Below are 24,040 nucleotides of genomic sequence, written 5' to 3'. Positions count from 1 at the left end.
ACGCTCTCTGGAGAGTTATTCGGAACAGTCCACGACGTAAAATTGAAAAAAAACTTTTTCGTGGATACGTGGATTATTCGTGTATAAATTTCAATTATTTTTAACACACTCGAATAGTATTATTTCCAACGATGACAATTATTCCTTCGTCCTGCAACTCCTTTAGCGCGTCCTCGAATTGCTCCTTCGTCACAAGCTATGGAACAAGAGAAGAATCGATATACAAAAATATTGGTAGCTTAAATTCAACAGTAAGTGACTTACGACTTGAGACGCTTCTTTTATTTCGCCAAACAGCTTCTGGTAAGGTATAGTTGAAATTTTTCCTTTTCCTTTCAAACTCGTCTTAATGGATTGTACCAGTTCGGCACGTTTCTTGCGCGCCGCACTGGATAATCCGGTGGTAAGAATGCCTACATCGATTTTACCCGACAGTGGATCTGTTGCCGATTGTTTTAAGGCCTCGCGATGCAGGCGCCACGCTTCTTCGACATCCACTACTTCAACGGTTTCGCTGAGTCTCACCTTAGCATGAGCCTCCGAGAGCCGGATAAGGCTTTCCAGCTGGCGAGGGTATGCTGAAATTTGGCCTCTTCCCGAGCCTACCTTACGCATGTCAACGTAAGCTTGGACCAGTCTCTGCTGCGCTTCTTCGGATAATACAGGATTTATGTGCTCCTTGGCGTAGGCAATATAGTCACGTAGCACGCTCATATCCTGCAACAAACAAAACCGAGTTTCATCGTATGCACCAGCATGGAAAGTGTTCCTGCGTTAAACGAACCACTAAGGAATCCTCGTTCTCGTCACGTGTGGCATAATACATAGACACTAAATGGGCCGCCAGACGCCGGTCGAACACTTCGTCTTGCGGGTCTAGAATTAGGAAAATCAGATCGAATCTCGACATCAAAGTGTGCGGGAGCTGTACGTTGTCGATGATGGTTTTATTTTTGTTCCATTGCGACTCCGAAGGATTTGCTGCAGCCAGGATGGAGGTGCGCGCATTCAATTGACAAATGATGCCCACTTTGGCAATGCTGAGAGTTTGTTGTTCCATCACTTCATGAAGGACACTTCTCGTAGCATCGTTCATTTTGTCGAATTCGTCAATGCAGCAAACTCCATTGTCGGCCAATACCAAAGCACCACTGGAAACAGATTAAATTTCGTTTTTGTTTCAATAAACAAAATGATGATTATACTCACGTTTGCAGCACAAGCTGCCGAGTCTCCGTGTCCTTCGTGACGTAAGCCGTTAAGCCGACTGCTGAAGATCCCCGCCCTGAAGTATACTGAGTACGAGGCACTAAATTGTAAACATACTGTAGAAGCTGGGATTTAGATGTGCCAGGATCTCCACACAGCAGAATGTGAATCTCGGCACGAAAGTGCTGCCTACCACATGTGGCTTGCTTCTTTTTCGACCCTCCGAACATTTGTAATAAAATACCCTTCTTGATATCCGTGTTTTCATAGATTGATGGGGCAATGCAACGAACTAAACGATCGTAAACGTCCGGTTTTTGTGAAATCTTTTTCAACAGTTCCACTCGCTCCGGGGGGGAAGATGTGACCTTTGCCCTCTTCTTCCTCGTATAGGCGTTTATCGTCGACTTTGCGGAAGTGCAGCACATCGATGTGCGTGCGATAGACAGATTTCATGTTCGACAGGCGTGGATTTTCTTGCAATGGCATTGCTTTGTAGATTCCGGTTACAGTAATTCGGTCTCCGGGCTGCACTTTGTCTACCAGATCATCGTGTGCCATCAGCAAGACGTTGTGGGGCGTTTGTCCCGCTGCCATGTCCTCCGGCGATTCCTGCAACTTAATTAGCTGACGATCAGCAAACTGTGATCTGTTGTGAATCAACTGAAAACAGTGGTTCGTGTTGCAATGCCCACAAAGCGTTGGTTCTGCGATGCGACCGCGTTCTAGATCAACTTCCACGGAATAGCTGCAGATAGAGCACTTGAAAAAAGCACGACGCATCTCTGGTACAATGTTCGATGTTCGGATCACCATACCGCTGATGGTGAGGATTTGATCAATATCTTCTGGATTGAGAGCTCTCATATTTCTGGTCTTGTCGGCATTAAACGGGCGAACTAGTATCTGATGCTCAAGGGTGGCGGCGGGATATCGCTCAAAGAACATTTCGTTAACTGCAAGATCCAACGCTGGAATTACCTGTAGATTACATCATGAAGCAGCATGTTTTAAGAATAAAAGTTACCATTTGACTTAAGCTCATACTTACATCTTGCGGATAACACACCAACTGACGGTACAAAGATTCGTCGAAAGTTTTTAAATGGGCACAATTTACATTCAAGAAAGGTTCTTCAAGTGTGTGAATCTATGAAAAGAAATAATACAAAATTGAACTTTACCTAGCTCAAACTATGGCAATTTTAACAACATTGTCATCACCTCTTCAAGCTTCTGCAAATATAATGGTTCATTTAGGTTCATCCCTTCCGTTATTTCATCCTGGGCCGTGTCCGGATCGATGTAACGCTTCAAGAATTCCTTAAATTTACTCATGCATTCAGTGACGACTACATTCGTCCCCCAAACAACTAAACGTTGTCCTTGCGAAATCGTATCTGTATCCGAAGGACGGCTTTCCTCGTTTACGGCATTAAGTGGCGCATCAGCACCACCGACTGTAACCTGACGGGGAAATTGATCCACCCGAAGATCCGGACGTTGACGCATTGGTGTGCCACGCACCGCCGAACGAGGCCCACGAATCGAACCAATGGAACTTGGAGTACCATAATTCAGAGGCGAGCTAATGTCGATTTCACTCATTCCTTGTACACGCATGTTCGGGCTCGTGGCTTGCATGGCCGAGAGGTCTCCGGCTGCTGGTGAAGTCATCACCGTAACAAAGGGATCGGATCGTTCTTGCGCCCGACCACCACCATTCTGTGGCATTGTGCTGCCCATTCGTAACGGCGTCTCCGCTTCACTATTGGATGTAGCTGATGGGACGAAAATGGATCAATGGCTTAGCCTGCTAGTGTTCATATCCCATTAACCAAACATAATGTTACTGCTAACACATACTTTGTTTGTGCGGCGTTTGTTGTGAATTTTCTTCTGAACTCATCTCTCCTCTACGGCTGCTTCGCGATCCTGCCGGACTCGACATGTTTGACGAATTTCAAAGATAGTCAACTAACAAACAACAATCTTATCAAACACCAAGCGACACTTTCGAAATTAGCTGAGGAACAACGTTCTGCACAAACTACTGTTGAAGTTGTATGAAAACTTTACCAAACAAGACCAAGCTCAAAAATAACGAAAGCGCGCGCTTTGTAAGAATGTCACATTTTTTGACAAATAGATTGACAACTACGATGTTGAATTTTCGGTGACGGATCTTGCTTGTCAACGAAATCACAATACGCGGGCTTTAGCATATTTCCGTTAAAGCTTGGTGTAGACAATAGTTCTAAGCGACACTAGTTTTCCGTAAACTTCGATATTCTTCGTTGTTTGCCTAAACGTGGAAGTGCATCCATTGCAAGTTACTGTTCTATCCATTGCATTGTTGAAATTCGTCAAACATGTCGAGTCCGGCAAGATCGCGAAGCAGCCGCAGAGGAGAGATGAGTTCAGAAGAAAATTCACAACAAACACCGCACAAACAAAGTATGTGTTAGCAGTAACATGATGTTTGTTCAATGGGATATGAACACTAGCAGGCTAAGCCATTGATCCATTTTCGTCCCATCAATTTACAGCTACATCCAATAGTGAAGCGGAGACGCCGTTACGAATGGGCAGCACAATGCCACAGAATGGTGGTGGTCGGGCGCAAGAACGATCCGATCCCTTTGTTACGGTGATGACTTCACCAGCAGCCGGAGACCTCTCGGCCATGCAAGCCACGAGCCCGAACATGCGTGTACAAGGAATGAGTGAAATCGACATTAGCTCGCCTCTGAATTATGGTACTCCAAGTTCCATTGGTTCGATTCGTGGGCCTCGTTCGGCGGTGCGTGGCACACCAATGCGTCAACGTCCGGATCTTCGGGTGGATCAATTTCCCCGTCAGGTTACAGTCGGTGGTGCTGATGCGCCACTTAATGCCGTAAACGAGGAAAGCCGTCCTTCGGATACAGATACGATTTCGCAAGGACAACGTTTAGTTGTTTGGGGGACGAATGTAGTCGTCACTGAATGCATGAGTAAATTTAAGGAATTCTTGAAGCGTTACATCGATCCGGACACGGCCCAGGATGAAATAACGGAAGGGATGAACCTAAATGAACCATTATATTTGCAGAAGCTTGAAGAGGTGATGACAATGTTGTTAAAATTGCCATAGTTTGAGCTAGGTAAAGTTCAATTTTGTATTATTTCTTTTCATAGATTCACACACTTGAAGAACCTTTCTTGAATGTAAATTGTGCCCATTTAAAAACTTTCGACGAATCTTTGTACCGTCAGTTGGTGTGTTATCCGCAAGATGTAAGTATGAGCTTAAGTCAAATGGTAACTTTTATTCTTAAAACATGCTGCTTCATGATGTAATCTACAGGTAATTCCAGCGTTGGATCTTGCAGTTAACGAAATGTTCTTTGAGCGATATCCCGCCGCCACCCTTGAGCATCAGATACTAGTTCGCCCGTTTAATGCCGACAAGACCAGAAATATGAGAGCTCTCAATCCAGAAGATATTGATCAAATCCTCACCATCAGCGGTATGGTGATCCGAACATCGAACATTGTACCAGAGATGCGTCGTGCTTTTTTCAAGTGCTCTATCTGCAGCTATTCCGTGGAAGTTGATCTAGAACGCGGTCGCATCGCAGAACCAACGCTTTGTGGGCATTGCAACACGAACCACTGTTTTCAGTTGATTCACAACAGATCACAGTTTGCTGATCGTCAGCTAATTAAGTTGCAGGAATCGCCGGAGGACATGGCAGCGGGACAAACGCCCCACAACGTCTTGCTGATGGCACACGATGATCTGGTAGACAAAGTGCAGCCCGGAGACCGAATTACTGTAACCGGAATCTACAAAGCAATGCCATTGCAAGAAAATCCACGCCTGTCGAACATGAAATCTGTCTATCGCACGCACATCGATGTGCTGCACTTCCGCAAAGTCGACGATAAACGCCTATACGAGGAAGAAGAGGGCAAAGGTCACATCTTCCCCCCCGGAGCGAGTGGAACTGTTGAAAAAGATTTCACAAAAACCGGACGTTTACGATCGTTTAGTTCGTTGCATTGCCCCATCAATCTATGAAAACACGGATATCAAGAAGGGTATTTTATTACAAATGTTCGGAGGGTCGAAAAAGAAGCAAGCCACATGTGGTAGGCAGCACTTTCGTGCCGAGATTCACATTCTGCTGTGTGGAGATCCTGGCACATCTAAATCCCAGCTTCTACAGTATGTTTACAATTTAGTGCCTCGTACTCAGTATACTTCAGGGCGGGGATCTTCAGCAGTCGGCTTAACGGCTTACGTCACGAAGGACACGGAGACTCGGCAGCTTGTGCTGCAAACGTGAGTATAATCATCATTTTGTTTATTGAAACAAAAACGAAATTTAATCTGTTTCCAGTGGTGCTTTGGTATTGGCCGACAATGGAGTTTGCTGCATTGACGAATTCGACAAAATGAACGATGCTACGAGAAGTGTCCTTCATGAAGTGATGGAACAACAAACTCTCAGCATTGCCAAAGTGGGCATCATTTGTCAATTGAATGCGCGCACCTCCATCCTGGCTGCAGCAAATCCTTCGGAGTCGCAATGGAACAAAAATAAAACCATCATCGACAACGTACAGCTCCCGCACACTTTGATGTCGAGATTCGATCTGATTTTCCTAATTCTAGACCCGCAAGACGAAGTGTTCGACCGGCGTCTGGCGGCCCATTTAGTGTCTATGTATTATGCCACACGTGACGAGAACGAGGATTCCTTAGTGGTTCGTTTAACGCAGGAACACTTTCCATGCTGGTGCATACGATGAAACTCGGTTTTGTTTGTTGCAGGATATGAGCGTGCTACGTGACTATATTGCCTACGCAAAGGAGCACATAAATCCTGTATTATCCGAAGAAGCGCAGCAGAGACTGGTCCAAGCTTACGTTGACATGCGTAAGGTAGGCTCGGGAAGAGGCCAAATTTCAGCATACCCTCGCCAGCTGGAAAGCCTTATCCGGCTCTCGGAGGCTCATGCTAAGGTGAGACTCAGCGAAACCGTTGAAGTAGTGGATGTCGAAGAAGCGTGGCGCCTGCATCGCGAGGCCTTAAAACAATCGGCAACAGATCCACTGTCGGGTAAAATCGATGTAGGCATTCTTACCACCGGATTATCCAGTGCGGCGCGCAAGAAACGTGCCGAACTGGTACAATCCATTAAGACGAGTTTGAAAGGCAAAGGAAAAATTTCAACTATACCTTACCAGAAGCTGTTTGGCGAAATAAAAGAAGCGTCTCAAGTCGTAAGTCACTCACTGTTGAATTTAAGCTAACAATATTTCTGTATACTGAATATATTCTTCTCCTCTTCCATAGCTCGTGACGAAGGAGCAATTCGAGGACGCGCTAAAGGAGTTGCAGGACGAAGGAATAATTGTCATCGTTGGAAATAATACTATTCGAGTGTGTTAAATATGATTCACTGTTCACGTATGCATACTTCACATTTATAATTGAATGATAAATTTTGTATAACTTTGTCTTTTGTTTCTTGGAAAATTATTTCGCAGCTTTTGTGTTTGTAACTGCCAATAAATTAACAGAACTAATTAACTGGTTTCATGACAAAGAAAAAACGTTGGAATACAAAACAACAATTTATTTCGGCTTAGTTCGAGTTATGAACAAAACGAGATGACTAAATGCAAGATATGGCAATTATTTAATTTGGTATGAACATTTGGAACACATACTCAACCATATGCTGTACACGACGGTTATTTTGGGAAAGATGGCATCATTTTCTCATATATACAACACTGCAACAACAGTTTAAAAATATACGATAAGTCGCAATGTTTGGACAATGGAAAATTATTTTCGTGTGCTGAACTTTCGACATGTACTGTGAATGGTGTAACGCCGCTGGTCCGCTGAAGAAAGGCCAAAACTGTCAGTCAGCGCTGTCGTCACGTAAAGATGTTGTGTTGTGCTGTGATGTTGTGAAAGGCTGAAGCCGATCAATGTCCATGGATTCTTCTGAAAAAGTTTGTACAAACGGTGCGCTAGCGCCGTTGGTGTGTCCAGTAGGTTCTCTTGATGGGCTTGTTAACGTTCTAGATAATGAACGCATCTTTTCGCTATCTCCTTCTGTCCACAACCAGCTAGCGATGTTTATTCTTCCAAGCCCCTCGAAGTGTTAAGTGTTTTCTGCTAACAGTACTCCAAACGTGAAGGTAGTTTTGGTGTTGGTCATGTTAGTTGTGTTTTTGTTGTGCAACACTCTATTTCAGTGTGTTTACCAAAGATTTACAAATTTTGATATCCACGTTCAACTCATCGTAATATTTTATGTTTTAGCGGTTTTGTTAGATGGCTAACAGTGAAAATAATCGCCAAGATTCACGTCAGTAGCTGACGTGAAGATAGAAACACCACGATCGTCGCATAGGACTCTGAAAACTACGGAAATTGTTCTACGCTTGGTATTCACCAAAATACACAAGAAAAAATTGCAATTCAGTTGAAGGGACCATTGCTCAAACATGCTCAGAGTAGCTAACAAAAACAGTGCAGCTTTGTCTTTACAAGGTAGTCTTTTTGTATAAACTTGCGAATCATTACTTCACTTGGAACTTCTCAGCTATAGTATTCTTCATTTTCTAAGAGCTTAATAATTAAATAATAAGTTTTTAGATTAGATATAATGATATAACGTTATACTAATGTGATGGTGCACGAGTAAAGATTATCGCTACAGGGACGATTGGCCCTGCTAAAGATTTGCTATTGAGTTTTTATTATTGGCAATCATCATATGCACCAAAGACAGAAATATTTGAAAAACTGAAAACAAAATCTGCCATCAGTTCAAAAACAGATCGATTCTTGAATAAATGCACTCCAATGGAAGTATTATGGTGCTCTGAATCAGATTTGATGCACATTTATCTGCAATTATCAGCAATTAATTATCATGTGTTTTGTTTGTTTTATATATATTTAAAGAGACAAGATAAGAATGTATATGGTCCCACTAAATTTTATCAGTTCTGTTTGTGGTTATTTAACTTGCACTTGTCAATTGCTTAATAAATAGTTGGGCAGTCATTTCAAACAGAAACTTAAGTTGAACATGGTATTCATTCCACCTTCAAGATCCATATTTTCCAAAACGTAAAACACAACACTTTTATTGCTTACAACATTATGTCACGGTTCCAATCCAATTTCGCATTGAAACTTTAATTACAATTCGAGATGAGTTAAAAATATATTTCTGATGATTATGGTGGCCGTATAGTTTATTTAAACAATTTTATGTTTTATTGTTTTTTGTAATATCTAAACATCCCTTCTCTGCTCTTTAATTACAGTACTACAACAGTAGACGATTCAATTTCTCAGCTTGATAAACTTCCATAAATGGACCCATGGCGTTCTGTAACCGCACGCTTGCTATCAAGGCGGCGTTGGGAGCTGGTTTCTTACTCATTCTTTTGAATCTGTTAAATTCGAAATTGGACTCATCGACGGCTCCGAGCAGCGGGACGCGATTCGGGTACTGAGAAAGGAAATGGTTCTAGAGCTTAATTAGCATTGACTTCTACACTCCATCTCTAATTGCAGTTCAACGCATTGGCCAAAGAGAACACATGGTAGTGGTGAGAAGCACACTGCAGACAGACAGGATAAGGTGGCCGAAAATGTAAACTCAACATCACAACATAATTACCATTCCAATCAGAATCGGTCACTAGGAACTGATGAGACAGTGTTACAAACGCACAATAACACGTTTGGTGTTACGAACAGTACACCGGAGTCCCTCGAGTCACATGCAAACCTCACACGAAAAATTGCAATGAGCTCTATTAATGGCCCGGTTTTGGCTGCCCTAAACTCGTCTTCAAATAAGATACACAATAATTCCGCATACTCCATCTCCTCGAGCAGTAGAATAGCTAATCATAGCGACAAAAGTAGTATTAATAGTAACAAATTATTGAAACCTAAGTTCCAACATTTTATGGTGGAAAAAAGCAATGTAACTCTAGAAAATGTGGCCGCGTCATCTACAGTTCTTCCCATTCGGGAAAATACTTTGCACTCCGATGCACAAACTGATGACGGGATGCTGACGTTGGTAGATAAGTTTACCATTAACAGTTGTCCACCTATTCCACCAAATCTCGGTGAGCATGAGTATATCTCGTCGCTTTGCGTCATGGTTTGTACATCTCTGTTTTCTATCACATGCAGATGGGCCAATCGAAGTGGACGTAACATACGAATCAATTAACGTGGTAGAAAGCCGATATAGTGGAAGGCTGCAACCGGGTGGACAGTATGCGCCAACGGACTGTGCAGCGCGAAACCGTGTTGCAATCATTGTACCGTACCGCGATCGCGAGCAACACCTTCCAATCTTCCTTAAAAATATACATCCGTTCCTGATGAAGCAGCAGCTCGAATATGGCATTTACATCGTGGAGCAAACAACCGGTTCCTCCTTTAATAGGGCTGCACTGATGAACATTGGTTTCGCAGAATCAATGAAGCAGAAGAACTGGGAGTGCATGGTGTTCCATGATATCGATCTATTGCCGATGGATGACAGGAATCTCTACACATGTCCTGATCAACCACGTCACATGTCCGTGGCGGTGGATACGTTTGGTTTTAAGCTGCCCTATAGTACTATCTTTGGCGGAGTGTCCGCAATGACAGAGAAACAATTCCGCATGGTGAATGGCTTTTCCAACTCGTTTTGGGGCTGGGGCGGTGAAGATGACGACATGTCGAACAGGTTAGTGCATCTTGCCTAGACAATTTTGGGGATAAACCGTACCAAACAACTGCCTGCAACTTCCACGTCTCATACGTTGCCTCTTTCAAGGTTGAAACACGTTGGCTTCCACATTGCACGTTATCCTGTAAACATAGCTCGCTACACGATGCTCAGTCATAAAAAGGAAAAAGCGAATCCAAAACGGTACAGTCTGGTTTTGTTTTAAGGTAGATTAGTATTATAGTTATACAAGCGAACTAATCTGGTTTCTTTCTTCTCCTAACGATAGGTATGAAAAATTAGTCAACGGTGCGAAGCATTTCGACAGCGATGGACTGAACTCGATGAACTATCAATTGGTGAATCTAATCAAGAAACCTCTTTACACGTGGGTTCACGTGGAAATTTCACCCGATGTATGTACACTTAAGTTCTACTTGCAGGCATTACGCGAAAAAACTAACAATTATTTACTTTACAGAGCAGCTGATGATTGTCGTTTCTAGCAGATTGGCTAGGATAAATTGAAACTAAATGAAAAACAATTCAAAACTCCAGTCATACTTTGTTTGATCATCATAGCCTGATAGTGCTCTTTTCACAAGGGAAGGGAACGACACGAAGCGTGAACAATATGAGTCCTACCTGCCTGGATTCGCATTCGGGTCTTCCACAGATGAAATGGACGGAGATCGCCAATTTATACGAATAGCTAACTAATCTCATTTAAACCACCAGTTTAAATGAAGCACGCTACACGCAGAATTGCAGCATTTCATCCAGTTTTTAGTCATTTTCAATTGCACGTGAATATTTTCGTATTGACTATTGGCAGTTGCTGTGTTCATGAAAAATGTCAGGTTTATTTATAAGATAGTCTGCATACAATTATACAGACTCATAGTAATACTATCTGCAGATCTAGATGAAAATCTCTCACAAAATTACGGACCGAAAGTTAAGTGATGTTCAAGTTACGTAAGAAACTTTTCGCCACATTTTTATTTATCCTCAATCAGAAATGTGATAACCACCATCAAAGTGAGAGTGTACGAGAAAAAGTTATTATTAAACAATGACCAATTGGGCGCCGTTAGTAAGATGGGTTTTGTGTATAGTTAAACAGTTCCAGTGGTTTCATTAAAATTTTGAAAGCTAAGGTTTAGATGTAAGTTTTTTTATATCTTCCGCTCCTTCTTTGGTAGTATCTGGTCGATCAAACATTTAGTCAATTCTTAATCATCGTGCATCATTATTATTTCAAACGGTTTTTGTTGGCAGGATGAAATGTTTTTTCCCATTTCATTTCTACTTCTGCCACAAAGCTTGAATCGCATGACAATGAAATATGCTTTATGATTTTCCAATTCAACAACAAGGCGCCAAAGTGATTGATGAACAAAGCTGAGGGCGCTGAAACAGAGCGACGATGCAATGACGACGAATTTTTTATAATGGTGAATCTTGTTAGAATTTATAATGAAAAACAAACGTACGCACAACAATAAATTGAAATGGAGCTTTAATTAGAGTGCACTCGGATTGAGGATTTTAGGGCTAACAGTTTTACGGTGCTGAGTTCGACAGTCAAATATGCGCAAAGCAGCAAAATAAGTAGCGTATATTATGTTTTCCGTTCCGTCCGGACAAAATGAATTGAACTTAAAAGTTTACGAAAGCAACACATGTGAATCTCTGTTCTAAAGCACGGGCATATTTCGAAGATATTGCGTCCGTAAAAAGTTTGTAGTTGATAATCGTTTGTAGTTTGATGGTTTTACTCTCCTCCACAAAAATACACATCAAAAGCTCTTTCCTCGAATGTTGCTAATCGTTCGGCATAGTTACTTATGTGTAGTATACATTTTTTAATTTATAGCAAAAGCGATAGGAGTTCAGAGTTATTACTGTAGAAGGAATTATTACAATTCAACTATCTTCTACAATATACAAAAGTATTATTGATTCTCTCGAAAAATATGCTAAAAAATGGTATAAAATATGGTAATCTTGTTAATCATTTGAATCACGAACTTTTGGTTCAACTTAATGTGTTGATCTTTTCTGAATCCGTTTTCTTTGTTGATCGATGGCCAAGCCATGTTTTTACTGTTGGGAATGGGCAAACTGTGCATCGATAAAACCTTTTATTTTTAAATAGAATCTTGCTTCATTCTTGCATGTTGCATAGATTTTGTCTGTGTCAAGAACGAAGTACAATGTTTTATCTTGAATTCAAAGCGTTTTATTCGAAATTGAGCTAACACACTGCGCGTTAGATGTCTTATTGAAATTACCAACAAGGTTTATCAAACAAATTATCAATAACAATAAGAAATAGAAAACGTTCTAACAATCCTCTTTGCGAAATGCGCCAGTACTTCAAAGGTATTAAACAATAAAGTAAACAATAACAGTTTAATGATTAACAGTTTTATAACATTTTTCCGTTGTATCACAATATGAATTCGCCTGTTTTATGATGCTTTTAGATCGGTTATCCTTGATGCGCTACGGCAAACATTATCAAAGCTCAATAAATTTTCTGTTGAAGCCAGACTATGTGTATAAAATCGGCTTTAAAAAAAACTCGTTTATTACCGTTAAGATGGAAAACTATTCGTTATAAAAAATTTTGCCGTCGATAGCTATACATTGTTGCCATTCGTAAGTGCATTATTCTACCGGCTAAATTGTCAGCTAGGACCATCGATCAGCAAATCAGCGGTTTCATACTTGAACACCATACTAAGTACGATCGTATTATTATATTAGTGCATTTTTGGAACGAATAAAGGGCGATGAACAATCGCATTCCTGCGACTCCGGTCTTATTAAGTATCTGCGGGAGGGGGTGTTGAACAGAGATTTTCCTGTGAAATTTAGCTAAATGTGATCGGTACAAAAGTTCGCTCTGTTCGAATAGTTAACAATGACTTCATAGTCACATATCAACATAGAATTAATTCCAAAACTCTCAAACACACGTCAATATATGCATGGAATTGTGGACAGTGATTTATCCACAATTGGTGGAAGATTGGTGATCCTATCAAAATAATTGCACCCATTTTTGGAAACTGATTAGAATATGCTACAATAGCGATTGTGCCGATTCTTTACTAAGAGAGAGGTTATTTCTTAGAAATTTAACAGATCTCGTGATGCTCAGGATAAACTGTACTTACCTTGACTGTACACACCGCGTGCAATGTCGTGAGCGCCGGCGCTGCTGTCAAGCAAAAGTGACGGATGATGCTGTGAGTTGCTGTTTGCTGGTTTCTGCCTTTGCACACATTCATGGCTGTCATTCGGATAGCTACCTTTGCGCCATATTGAACTGAGATACGGAATGCATTCCTTTCTTTTACGCCGCTTTTGATTTGCCTGCTGATGAAAAGATTTGCAAATTTTCATCCGCATGTTTCCTTTTTTTGCTCTGCATTTGCTAAACTCAAGCGTTTTGCGAATGAACGAGCGCGTTAGCCAACAAACGTACTAATTATTCGGGCGCTCGGCACGACGTACTATTTTTTTCCGAGCCCTATTATCGCAACCAGGCACGGCTACCCATAGGAACGAGGCAGATCTTATTGCCCGCTATCGCCCCATTGGCCCGTGATGGTCGGAAAACTCGACCACGGTGCGGAAAACGGAAGGAAAACTAAAGTTCTGCTGTGGTTCCGTCCTGAAACACGCGAGTGAAATCATGTGCATGTAAAGAAGAAAAAGGAGCGAAATCTGCAGTGCAATAGTTACGTAGTAAAAGAAGCGGCCGTACGTTCCTAAGACAGCTCGGCTGATTGCAGGAGAATGAAAACTGAAGTGTGAAAAAGTGATTTTCCTGCGGACAGAGTGCGGAACAACGTGAGAAACACCACTTGGATGTGTCTGTTCGGTGCACCACAACACGGAAATCAACACATTCGGTGCGTCACAGCGCCGCGGTAGCACTCGATTCCATTCGGGACATTTACTTGGACATCCACGTAATGGTCGGGTCCTTTTGATAATCCAACTGGGCGTGAACGTTATGGGACCCTTTCGCTCGTCGTAAACAAGCGCAGCTCGCAAGTCCATATAACGGGATACCTACGCACCCTGTTTTCCAGCGGGGACTCCAGCAAAAGTCATTTGCGTACTTTGACGGTAGGTGAAAGCCTCCATTCGACCTGTTTCTCGATCCGTCCTGTGTATCTTGCAGTGTTGAAAAGTGGCGTCAAGACACCATTAAGTTTCGCGTTCGGTAATTTATCACAAACAAATGTACTCTATTAATGTCTCTCTTGGTCTATATTTCATTTGCAGACCGGGACAAGAGGTTGTAGATGGGCTGTGATGCAAATGTCAGTTCAGTGAGACTAAACTAAACTAAATAGAGTAGCAGAGGTACGGAGCCACACGCCACGGACACCCGAAACAGATGGAACGAACGGATTGATGAACGAATGCTACGAAACGGCTAACAGGATAAAGAACGCACCACAGGCCGGGCGAAAGGCAGCCGCGACCGACTGATGTAATTGTTGTCATCGGATCGCAACGTTATCAATTGGCAATGGAAAGGGAACGCGAGAGAGACCACGGTGGAAACGGTGGAAGTGGCGAGGGTCCCCGTTTAAAGCATGCGAAGAAACATTCACGGAAGAGTAGCAAAAAATCGAAACGCAAACGGCGCACCTCAACGGACGTGGACGATCTTTCGTCCGCATCGTTTGGCGAGGATACGGGAGGACGAGTGGTGTCCGTTGGGCGGACACGTAAATCGGGCCGACCGAAAGTGTACGACGATAGTAGTGGCGGGTTCGAGGACGTGGCGATCGTTGAGTACTCCGACGTTAGTTCGGATGATTTTTCCGCCCCGGAAGCGGGGGAAATAGAAACCGATGTCACCGATGCTGGCGATCGAGGCGGTGGCCCCGATGGCGATAATGGTGGAGGGTCGCCGCTGAGTGCCGATGAAGTTGATGATGACGACGGCGCAAGCAAGCACCGTAGGCACAAAAGCCTGAAGCGCACGCATCGCGATGCAGGCGCCGAATTGGCCAAACTGTCAAAGCGTTGGAACCGATCCACAGAAAAGCGAAGCAATACACCAACGTTGGACGATGATGCCGCCGGGAGCAATCGCAGAGTCTTCATCACTGGTAGTACAATAGTTGCAACTTCATCAATCAGTAGCTCGTCCAGTCGGTCGAAACGGATCAATTCTAACTCGTCCGATGCGTCATCGATGAAGCTCCACCGTATGAAGCACAGTTCTACCAAGGACGATGAACAACGGAGTCGAGCAAAGGTTCGTAGGGAAAAGATGCAGGAGGCGAGTCCTATGCTTGAGGAGGATGAAGAGGAAGACGACGAAGAAGCTGCAATGGAACGCGAAGACTACACGGGCGACGATAGTAGGGCACAGGATGCCAGAAACGCAACGATCAATGCCGTAGAGCTGGAGGATGAGGACGACGACGATGTTGAGGACGATGAGGACGAAACGGCCGCTGCGTCTAGTCGGCGGCGAAAGAAAAATAAAAAGGAAAAAAAACATAAAAAGAACAAAAAGACTAAGAAGCGAAAAAAGAAGCAGCGCACCAAATCCATCTCAAGTGTAGAGACCATATCTGAAAGCGAAGACTCACTGCTGGAATCGTTGACGCCACCATTGAAGCAGTCATCGCCCTACGGAGCCCCCGACGTTGGCCCCAAGTCCTATACGCCAGTTCACAATGATAGCAGTCTCACCCCTGTGTCACCCGGTAAGATTCTTATTTTTCTCCATCATCCCGACAAACTAACACGGTTCAATTGCGCAAAATTTTCCAGGAACCCCTCCTTTGTTAGAACTTCACCATTCAACACGCCACTTGCTGAACAGTCCGTACGATCGGGACGTAACGGTACGCAGTCACAGTTCTGTGGAACACGACCGCGATCGTGATCGCGATCGAGACCGCGACCGCTCCTCGAACGCAACGGGCGGTAGTGGAAGTGTTAGCAGCCGCAAACTCTACATCTCGTCGCCCCACACTCCGCCGGTCGCTGGCCATAAAAAGGTTGTCTCTTCGTCTTACCAGGAGCGCTGCCAGCAACATCTCGGGAGCCCTATCGATCTGGATAGTCCTCCGCCATCAGTACTGCACCACAGCAGAGGAGGTAGCTACCGAGATAGCAGCAGGCGACGCAGTCAATCAACCGATCGAAGGCACACCCTCCGGAGGACGCCTTCGCCAAGTAAGGGACCTTGTAAGATATGTTCTGCAGATTATTATTACTTTTATTTCTGTTAAATGTAAAAGGATTTTTTTCACGACTGTCCAGAGCACCACAATCTAATCGCAAACTCCCAAAAAAATATTATTGAATGGGTTCGTTAATTGTGTAAAAATATTATCTGACGTATCATAGATGGCAGACATAAACCGTACACTCCGCCACCGTCGAAGCGCCGTCGTGATCGGTCGCCGCCAGAGAAAGACTACTACCGGAAAGATGGACGAAGCCACAGTAAACGAGAACGTGACTCTGACGACCGGGGGAGGGGAGGTGACACGCAGAAGCGATATAGTTTAAGGTAGGTGTGCGCTCTTCCCGTTTGCCACCATCATGAATGTTGTGAATGTTTCTGTATTTGTCATTAGAAGTCCGAGTCCGAGCAGCACTCGGCGATCGCGAAGGACACCATCACCGGTGGTGACAGGTGGTGCCGGTGGTAGTAGATCCAGGTCTTCACGTAAAGGGTACTACAGTCCGTCGCCTGATCGTGGAACCGGTGGTGGTGGTGGTGGGGGTAGTAGCTACTCAACGTCTCGTTCGCGGCATCGCTCACGAAGCCCTCGTCGATCGCCGCCTGCGTCCGCCAGCAAGCGTTTCTCGAGCAGCCGATCGCGCTCACCGCAGATGCCTTCCGCGAAAAAGTTCGACCTGCAGGAAAAAATCACCGACACCAGCTTTTTCGCCGAGCTCATCAAGGATAAGCACAAGCGCAAGAAAACCCTGCAGGAAATTTTGGAGAACAAAGAGAAACATGACGCTCCGAGCAGCAGCAGTAGTATGGCTACTCTAAACGTCCATACCGGTGGCAGTGTATCAACGATTGACAACGAAAACAGTGTCTCGAACGATTGCATCTCCGTGGGAGAAGGTAATAATGGTGGCCTGGGATCGAACTCGAATGGGTTCAAAGACGGCAACAGTGCCGATGTTGGTACGCTTGCATCGAACCTAATCGATATACCAATGCCGGCAGTAGAGACGGGGCCACGAAGCGATCAGGTCGATTCTCGTAGTTCTCTGTCCTGTCGTATCGATGTCATTGGCGGTGGCAGTGGTCACTGCTATGACGGGACCGTTAACAGCAATGGGACGAACGCAACCTTCGACAGCACGGTTCCTGACTCACGAATACCTGTGATAATGAACAGCGGCAGTAACGCTACGCATCCTCATCAAAAGCCCGTTTCCGCCATCGCTACCAACGAGCCACTGACGAGCAAAGTCGACCTGACGATGTCCGCATCAATGGACGCGGGCAATCACAGTGCGAACCTCACTGGCACCCCCATTTTGAAACCAAAAAGTCTCACCAAACTCCCAATGCCACCGGGAGTGAACGTTGCCGAGCTGGTCGGTGCACAAACACCAAGTCCACCCGGACCCATTAGCCCTGTGGCCATGAGTATGAAAGTAATGGCCATTCCTACCCTAACGACAACTGGCGGTGTACCGCAACTGGCCGTTACCGGTGCTGCCAGCAAACAGTTGCAATTGCGAGGTGATCAAGCAGCGAAAACTGGCAGTAGCAATGTAGCGGCAATGGCCGGCGCGTCTACCACGATCGTTGGAAGCAACACTGGAAGCACTAAAAAAGGTTTACTAAATCTACCAATGCCACCGATGGTACCAGGCTCGGAAGATTTAAGCGGTGACGAAGAGCTGGGCTCTCCAATACTTTCCAGCCATCGCGATGCATCGGCGCAAAAGCAGTCCTCTTCTGGTCACAACAACAATAACAATAATAACAATCTCAACAATCGCTACAAGATTGGCAGCACGGCCTCGACAACGCCGGCACAGACCACGGGCGCTGCAAAACCTACCGCGCTTCAGCCGAGGCCAAGAATTTTGAACAGGCGCCATTCGCGCAGTATGACAGCACCTATGTCAGCTTCCGGCGGTAAAGATTGGGGTGAACGATGCGTCGAAGTGTTCGAGATGTTGGACCAGATAGGTGAAGGAACGTATGGTCAGGTAGGTCCACAGTAGGCCCCGCTCTTTTGGTATTATACAATTCAGTGTCGTTGTTTTTTTCCCACTCGTATCTTATAAAAGGTTTACAAAGCGAAAGATCAGCAAACGAAAGAGTTGGTCGCGCTGAAAAAAGTTCGGCTTGAACATGAAAAGGAGGGCTTCCCCATCACGGCAGTGCGAGAGATCAAGATTCTCCGCCAGTTGAACCACAAGAATATAGTGAATTTGAGGGAAATCGTAACGGACAAGCAGGACGCCCTAGAGTTTCGCAAGGACAAGGGATCGTTTTATCTGGTGTTCGAGTACATGGATCATGACCTGATGGGACTGCTCGAGTCAGGTCTGGTGGACTTCAACGAGCAAAATAATGCCAGCATAATGCGCCAACTGCTGGATGGCCTGAACTATTGCCACAAGAAAAACTTCCTACACCGGGATATCAAGTGTTCCAATATTCTAATGAACAATCGGTACGTATGTCTTATGGATGGTTGATTTCGAATGCTCTTCGCAAAACGATGTACTAATACGCTCCGAAATGAATTTCTTTTAAAGCGGAGAAGTGAAACTTGCTGATTTTGGTTTGGCGCGACTCTACAACGCGGACAATCGGGAGCGCCCGTACACGAACAAGGTGATCACGCTGTGGTACCGACCGCCAGAATTGCTGCTCGGTGAAGAACGCTACGGTCCAGCGATAGATGTTTGGAGTTGTGGCTGCATTCTTGGTGAACTGTTTCTGAAGAAACCGCTCTTCCAAGCGAATCAGGAACCGGCCCAGCTGGAGATGATTTCACGCCTCTGCGGAACACCCACGCCGGCTGTTTGGGCGAACGTCATTAAGTTACCACTGTTTCATACACTGAAATCGAAGAAACAGTACCGACGCAAGTTGAGGGAAGACTTTATGTTCATGCCCACACCTTCGCTCGATCTACTCGACAGCATGCTGGTTTTGGACCCCGACCGACGCGTCACCGCCGAGGATGCGCTGAAGTCGAGTTGGTTAAAGAATGTGATACCTGACCAGTAAGTTTTCTAGCGGAAATTTCTAAACAATGACCACAGAGAAGCATGGTTAATCTCTCTTTGATACCTCTTCGCAGATTGGCACCTCCGAAATTGCCCACGTGGCAGGACTGCCACGAGCTGTGGACTAAGAAAAGGCGACGACAGCTTCGCGAACAACAGGAGTCAGCGCAAAACCTTCCGCCCGGCAAGCCATCTGGTAGCACCGTCAAGATGGATGGTATTATGGGTGTTCCTGGTGTAGGCGGCATTGCACCGGCAAGTGTGAATATGCTCTAAATTACACCAAGTAGGGCGTTTTAAGCACCGTGGTACCAAAGGGGCGGTTAGAGGTTATCACATCAAGCAACGTTTCTGGATGTCGGGTAAAGCAAAGTTTTCGTACTCTAGAAACAAGCAAATTGGCTCCCACGAAACTTTTGCCCAGGTAGTCCACTTCCTTCCACGTGATCACTTCGTAATGGTGGTCTGCGGTCCATACTATAGGGAACAATTAGGTTTTTATTTTCATGTTATTTTTCTTTCCTTTTACCTTCTTTGAAAAATGTACATACATATGGAAATGAATGTACATCGCACTCATGTACATATTTGGATGTATCGTTGCTCGTACTATAGTGGGCATACATACTTTATACACGTAGAAAGAGTACACAATGGCTTTTAGTCTTACTGATAAAAAGCACCCTATGTCACCTGAATGAAAAAGGCGCTGACTGAAAACATTGTCAATAGTCAATATTCGATTGGTCGGAAATCCGATCTCTCTCCGTTTTTCGTTTTCCTTCCGTAAAATCCGGATACGTCGCTCAACCTTGATGCCTCTCCTACATTATTGTATAAATTTGTGCGAATAATAGACGGACTAAAAAGTACGCGATAAGTAATAATACCACAAGGTCTCCCTCCGCCCGAAAGGGGTGCAGTGGATCAAAGGAGGGTGCGTGCTTGCATTATCATTTACTTATATAAATTTTCATCTGCACACTGCAGTCTCCATAAGGCGAACAAGCTAAAATAATTTCCGTAAGGCAGCGAGCACAACCTGCCCCACCGTGTGCCCAAAAGACCCTCGAAGCAGCAAATGGCAGATCAAGCAGCATCGTGAAGTGTCTTAGGAATTTAAAAAAACAAAACTAGCAAAACAGGTAGACACTGAGAAAACGAAAAGGAAGGGCGTTACATCGATTGGCGTGTTTTGTATCGAGGAATGTGGGATCGCCGGAAAGCTTTATTGCGTCCTCGTCCATCTTAACGGGAGGCCAGTTTCATCGGTGTACTGCGGATTAAGAAATATATTGAAGGTATCATTGAATAGAAAACGGAATTGGTTCATTTGATCGAAAGGAAGTGTTTGCCGTGAATTGTGAAGTTGTTCAATCGATTGAAAGAACTGAGTTTTGTTCGACAACAACACGGCTTATCGGATACGGATACTGAACCAAGAGTGGTAGGGTAAGAAATATCAATAACTTCAATAAAACTATGAAAGGTGCAACGGAGCAGTTGCGTGACTGATTGAGACGGCGCCACCTCGCGTTTATCAAGCAAGTGGCTAGCTAGTGGCGAAAGTTTCACAGAGAATAACGAACGAAAAAGTACGCAAATAAAACAGATTGATTGAACACATACAACGGAATACGTACTTCAATTTCAAATTCCTACTTTATAATTAATTTTTTGGCCCTGGACGAATCTAATCAAATCTGCCTACGAGACAGGATAAAGAATACAAGGGAACAAGGTACAGATTCAACAAATGTATCTAACAAACGCCTTCATTACGCCTTAATTATTAAATAAGTAGGAGAATTACATAGAAGCTACGGTGCAAAATGATTCAACTTTTATATTTGATTTATATAGTGTACACACGAATGAGTAAGATTTGTATACTTTAACATATCTTACTTAATTGCTTACATGCTCACTTTATCGGCTTCCCGGAAAGTCCCAGCGTTACGCTTGTGTGCAACTATCAAACGAAATAGTAACGCATGGCTGTCATATTTGACATTTCCCATGAATCACGCCAGCGTCAAAGCGAGCATTCCGTTCAATAACAACGCCTGCTTCGGTTGCAGTCCTCCTTTTCCACCGAAATTATCTTGTTTAATCAGTAGATTAGTGAAACAGTACTAGTGTTAAACGAACCGGCTTACCTATGAAGTCAGTGTGGTGTTTTTTGCTGCTAACCATTTGGCTGTGTCCGGGTAATGCTGTGTTTATGATTTATGTTTGGGCCTACAGCGTCCCTAACTATGGGGCGGGGCGTGTCCCTAGCAGAACTCATTAGTCAACTTTGCTTGTACATTTGTACATTCATGCCACTTCAATTACAACCGAGCCGAAACTAATGAGTTTTAAATGAGAACAATAAAATGATCCTCTCTTTCTTACAGTTTGCTACGCGGCTTCAAAGTATAATTATACAATACCGAAAATCCTGCAAGGATCATGGTTCTCATGGGAGACTGGCAATCCGACCCTCACCGTACTCGACGATCACACAATGTCCGACAGGGGTGAGATAATTCGCATGGAACGGGTTGGCTCTAACTACACGTTTATATTCCGCGGCAAACGTTGCTACCACTGTGTGCACGCATTCCCAAGGACATCGAACATTTTCGAAAAGTTTGAATGTAAGTATTGAGCGAAGAGTTAAATTGGATGCAAACATCGTAAACTACATCCCACTAACGTCTTCCAGCTGCTTGCGTCACCTTGGATGGAAACCAGGAACCATCGATAGAGCGAGTGTGCCGCGGAATAACGAATGACCAGCAGCTGATAACGCTGTTCAATGAAAATTACATTCCCGTAAATTGTCGTTCATCGCTCGAAGGCGTGTGGCAGTTTGCCTATCAAAACCGATTTCGCTTTACCGGGGAGTGCGATCATCCGGATGCTCGGATACACTCGTGCCAGCAGGCAGGAACCCAGTTTCTGATATCGAACGAAAAGTTTAATATCACCTACAAACAGTGCATTGGTATGGCTAACACGTTCAATGGTGTGGTGGAGTACAGCTGCCTGGGAGATTGGTTTATCGGAAAGAACCATTATTTTGCCGTGGCGAATACGAAGGAGTCAAGAAAGGACGAAAAGTATCGTTGCTTTCTCAAGAACCGTGACGACGATCTGTACATGGGAGTGTCGATTACGGCCGAGTGTAATACACTGAAAACGGTTGAAAAATCACCGGAACGTTTGCGAGTCACGCCTGTGAAAGCCGAAGTGGTCGAGCCCGGTTGTCGGTTTCCGCAGAATTTCACCGGTGAATGGATCAACACGGCCAACGTTGACGGTGACGTGAAGATCAATGAAACGCACATAGTAGAGATCTACAAACCGGATCAGTCCCGGTACCGCCGTACGATTTACGTGTGTCGAGAGCAGCGGGACTCGCGCATTATGATGGCACGGCTTACGGTTGATGGTTGCCAGAAGGATTACGTGTGCTTCGATTTCGTGCCGAAACACCATAACATCATACGGTACCGACGCGGGTTAGCGGTCATTCAGGACGATTTTTCAACTGTTTGTTCATGGAAGCAGTTTCCCAACAAGGAGGAATGGCGCTACGAACTCCTTTTGTCGGCCAAACCCGTTCCGATTCGGTGCCCGGTGGCGGGAAAATTTAACTTTACGCAGAAAGGTGAAGCCCCATTCCGCACGAGAATCATCGGCGGTGTGACGCTCAGTCCCCGACCGGACATTGGCTGCAAGCAGAATATTTCCGATTTCTCGGTTTGTGACGTAGATCAGAAGGAAATGGCGATAGATGCAGATTACTGTCTGTCGGTTGACCATCTGGGCCGCCCAGTTGATATCTACAGCGATCCAGATTATCGGATGAAGTGCATCGGATTCTGGCAAGAGAACCTGAAATCCTACCTCATCACATACGACGATCTTGATCCGCTGTCAAAGTACCGCTGCTGGGTGTACCAGCGAGCAGATTTGAACCGAGTTTTGATGTCGCAGGCCGTTGGTGCATTTTGCCATATTCATCAGGACGTTACGTCGTGGAACTACACTGAAGGTGCTGTTGTTGCGATCGATATGACCGAGTATGAACGCGAACGGGATCAGTGCCCAATGCACTTTGACGACGGTGCCAATCCGTGGAAGGAAACGGAAAATGTTATTACCGTGTTTCCGTGGGTGATTTATCGCTCGGCGGCACCCTTCAGTAGTACCGTCACTTCGTTTATCATTTCTTTAGCGACAGTATTCTTGAAATTATTTTTTTAGTCATTTTTCAAATGGTACTATCTATTTTGGATAGTGTAGTAGATTTTTACGAGGGTTTCCCCTCGATTTCTCTTTCCGTCACTGAGCATCTGCTTGAATCCGTCCCGATACATGCGACTCGCCACTCGTGTGTATTATGTGCCTTCATTCCGTCCATAGCTGTAATTATGTATAGTCTGCCACAAGAAAATAAATTAATCAAATGGATAGTGCCTTCACTACCTCATTTTATAATTCGTTCGCCTGTTTTCATTTTTTAAAGCTACGATTAACAACGTTTTATTGTCGTTCAAGTTCGTCGTTTGTATGCTCTGCCACAGCTTCTATCTTCTTCTATGTATATAATATTATACATATCGAACCAACTAGTTTAAACTTAAAAGAAAGGTCCAAATAAAGTAAAAGGGGGACGAAGTTGCGGTATTTTTTATTACACAGTAGTACGTCGTCCGCGTATCAGTAGCGATCCATTTCAAATTCTTTTATAACCCTTTATCATCATAAACTCGCTGCTGAGATCGTCCGATGAAGTCTG

General features: G+C 44.3%; 5 protein-coding genes across 5 annotated transcripts; 4 read left to right on the top strand and 1 right to left on the bottom strand.

The window, feature by feature from the left end:
* Positions 1-100: 100 nt before the first annotated feature.
* Positions 101-3,275, bottom strand: LOC131211665 (DNA replication licensing factor MCM4-like). The gene is given in 8 exon segments (XM_058205242.1): positions 101-196; positions 265-717; positions 785-1,151; positions 1,210-1,565; positions 1,567-2,190; positions 2,261-2,359; positions 2,434-2,990; positions 3,076-3,275. Coding segments are annotated over 8 exon segments (2,637 nt in total). The 5' UTR covers positions 3,161-3,275.
* Positions 3,276-3,543: 268 nt separating this feature from the next.
* Positions 3,544-6,760, top strand: LOC131211041 (DNA replication licensing factor MCM4-like). Its single transcript, XM_058204385.1, is given in 8 exon segments — positions 3,544-3,666; positions 3,759-4,315; positions 4,390-4,488; positions 4,559-5,182; positions 5,184-5,539; positions 5,598-5,964; positions 6,032-6,484; positions 6,558-6,760. Coding segments are annotated over 8 exon segments (2,637 nt in total). The 5' UTR covers positions 3,544-3,581; the 3' UTR covers positions 6,654-6,760.
* A 384-nt stretch (positions 6,761-7,144) lies between these two features.
* LOC131216166 (beta-1,4-N-acetylgalactosaminyltransferase bre-4) lies at positions 7,145-12,458 on the top strand. Its single transcript, XM_058210586.1, has 8 exons — positions 7,145-7,267; positions 7,346-7,417; positions 8,558-8,742; positions 8,811-9,376; positions 9,444-9,990; positions 10,081-10,176; positions 10,262-10,388; positions 10,454-12,458. Exons 3-8 carry the CDS (start codon positions 8,615-8,617, stop codon positions 10,460-10,462), a joined length of 1,473 nt encoding a protein of 490 aa, XP_058066569.1. The 5' UTR covers positions 7,145-7,267; positions 7,346-7,417; positions 8,558-8,614; the 3' UTR covers positions 10,463-12,458.
* Positions 12,459-13,453: 995 nt separating this feature from the next.
* LOC131206128 (cyclin-dependent kinase 12) lies at positions 13,454-20,859 on the top strand. The gene is made up of 8 exons (XM_058198544.1): positions 13,454-14,121; positions 14,281-15,725; positions 15,793-16,200; positions 16,375-16,540; positions 16,608-18,216; positions 18,298-18,686; positions 18,772-19,245; positions 19,323-20,859. Exons 2-8 carry the CDS (start codon positions 14,531-14,533, stop codon positions 19,522-19,524), a joined length of 4,443 nt encoding a protein of 1,480 aa, XP_058054527.1. The 5' UTR covers positions 13,454-14,121; positions 14,281-14,530; the 3' UTR covers positions 19,525-20,859.
* Positions 20,860-21,311: 452 nt separating this feature from the next.
* On the top strand, positions 21,312-23,725 carry LOC131214967 (uncharacterized). Its single transcript, XM_058209320.1, has 3 exons — positions 21,312-21,458; positions 21,648-21,890; positions 21,959-23,725. Exons 1-3 carry the CDS (start codon positions 21,410-21,412, stop codon positions 23,503-23,505), a joined length of 1,839 nt encoding a protein of 612 aa, XP_058065303.1. The 5' UTR covers positions 21,312-21,409; the 3' UTR covers positions 23,506-23,725.
* The last annotated feature ends 315 nt before the right edge of the window (positions 23,726-24,040 follow it).

Source organism: Anopheles bellator, chromosome 1 (assembly GCF_943735745.2).
Source record: "Anopheles bellator chromosome 1, idAnoBellAS_SP24_06.2, whole genome shotgun sequence".
NCBI classification, from domain to species: Eukaryota; Metazoa; Arthropoda; class Insecta; order Diptera; family Culicidae; genus Anopheles; species Anopheles bellator.
The sequence above is the reverse complement of the archived record's forward strand: the minus strand, read 5'-3'. Positions and strand labels throughout refer to the sequence as shown.

Bases quoted from the DNA above. Each gene is read 5' to 3' on its own strand.
- LOC131216166 (XM_058210586.1), top strand. From the start codon at position 8,615: ATGGCGTTCTGTAACCGCACGCTTGCTATCAAGGCGGCGTTGGGAGCT. The intron at 9,377-9,443 runs GTGAGCATGAGT...TATCACATGCAG, and splicing joins ACCTATTCCACCAAATCTCG to ATGGGCCAATCGAAGTGGAC. The intron at 10,177-10,261 runs GTACAGTCTGGT...TCCTAACGATAG, and splicing joins GAAAAAGCGAATCCAAAACG to GTATGAAAAATTAGTCAACG.
- LOC131206128 (XM_058198544.1), top strand. From the start codon at position 14,531: ATGGAAAGGGAACGCGAGAGAGACCACGGTGGAAACGGTGGAAGTGGC. The intron at 15,726-15,792 runs GTAAGATTCTTA...AAAATTTTCCAG, and splicing joins TCTCACCCCTGTGTCACCCG to GAACCCCTCCTTTGTTAGAA. The intron at 18,217-18,297 runs GTAGGTCCACAG...ATCTTATAAAAG, and splicing joins GTGAAGGAACGTATGGTCAG to GTTTACAAAGCGAAAGATCA.
- LOC131214967 (XM_058209320.1), top strand. From the start codon at position 21,410: ATGAAGTCAGTGTGGTGTTTTTTGCTGCTAACCATTTGGCTGTGTCCG. The intron at 21,459-21,647 runs GTAATGCTGTGT...TCTTTCTTACAG, and splicing joins AACCATTTGGCTGTGTCCGG to TTTGCTACGCGGCTTCAAAG. The intron at 21,891-21,958 runs GTAAGTATTGAG...AACGTCTTCCAG, and splicing joins CATTTTCGAAAAGTTTGAAT to CTGCTTGCGTCACCTTGGAT.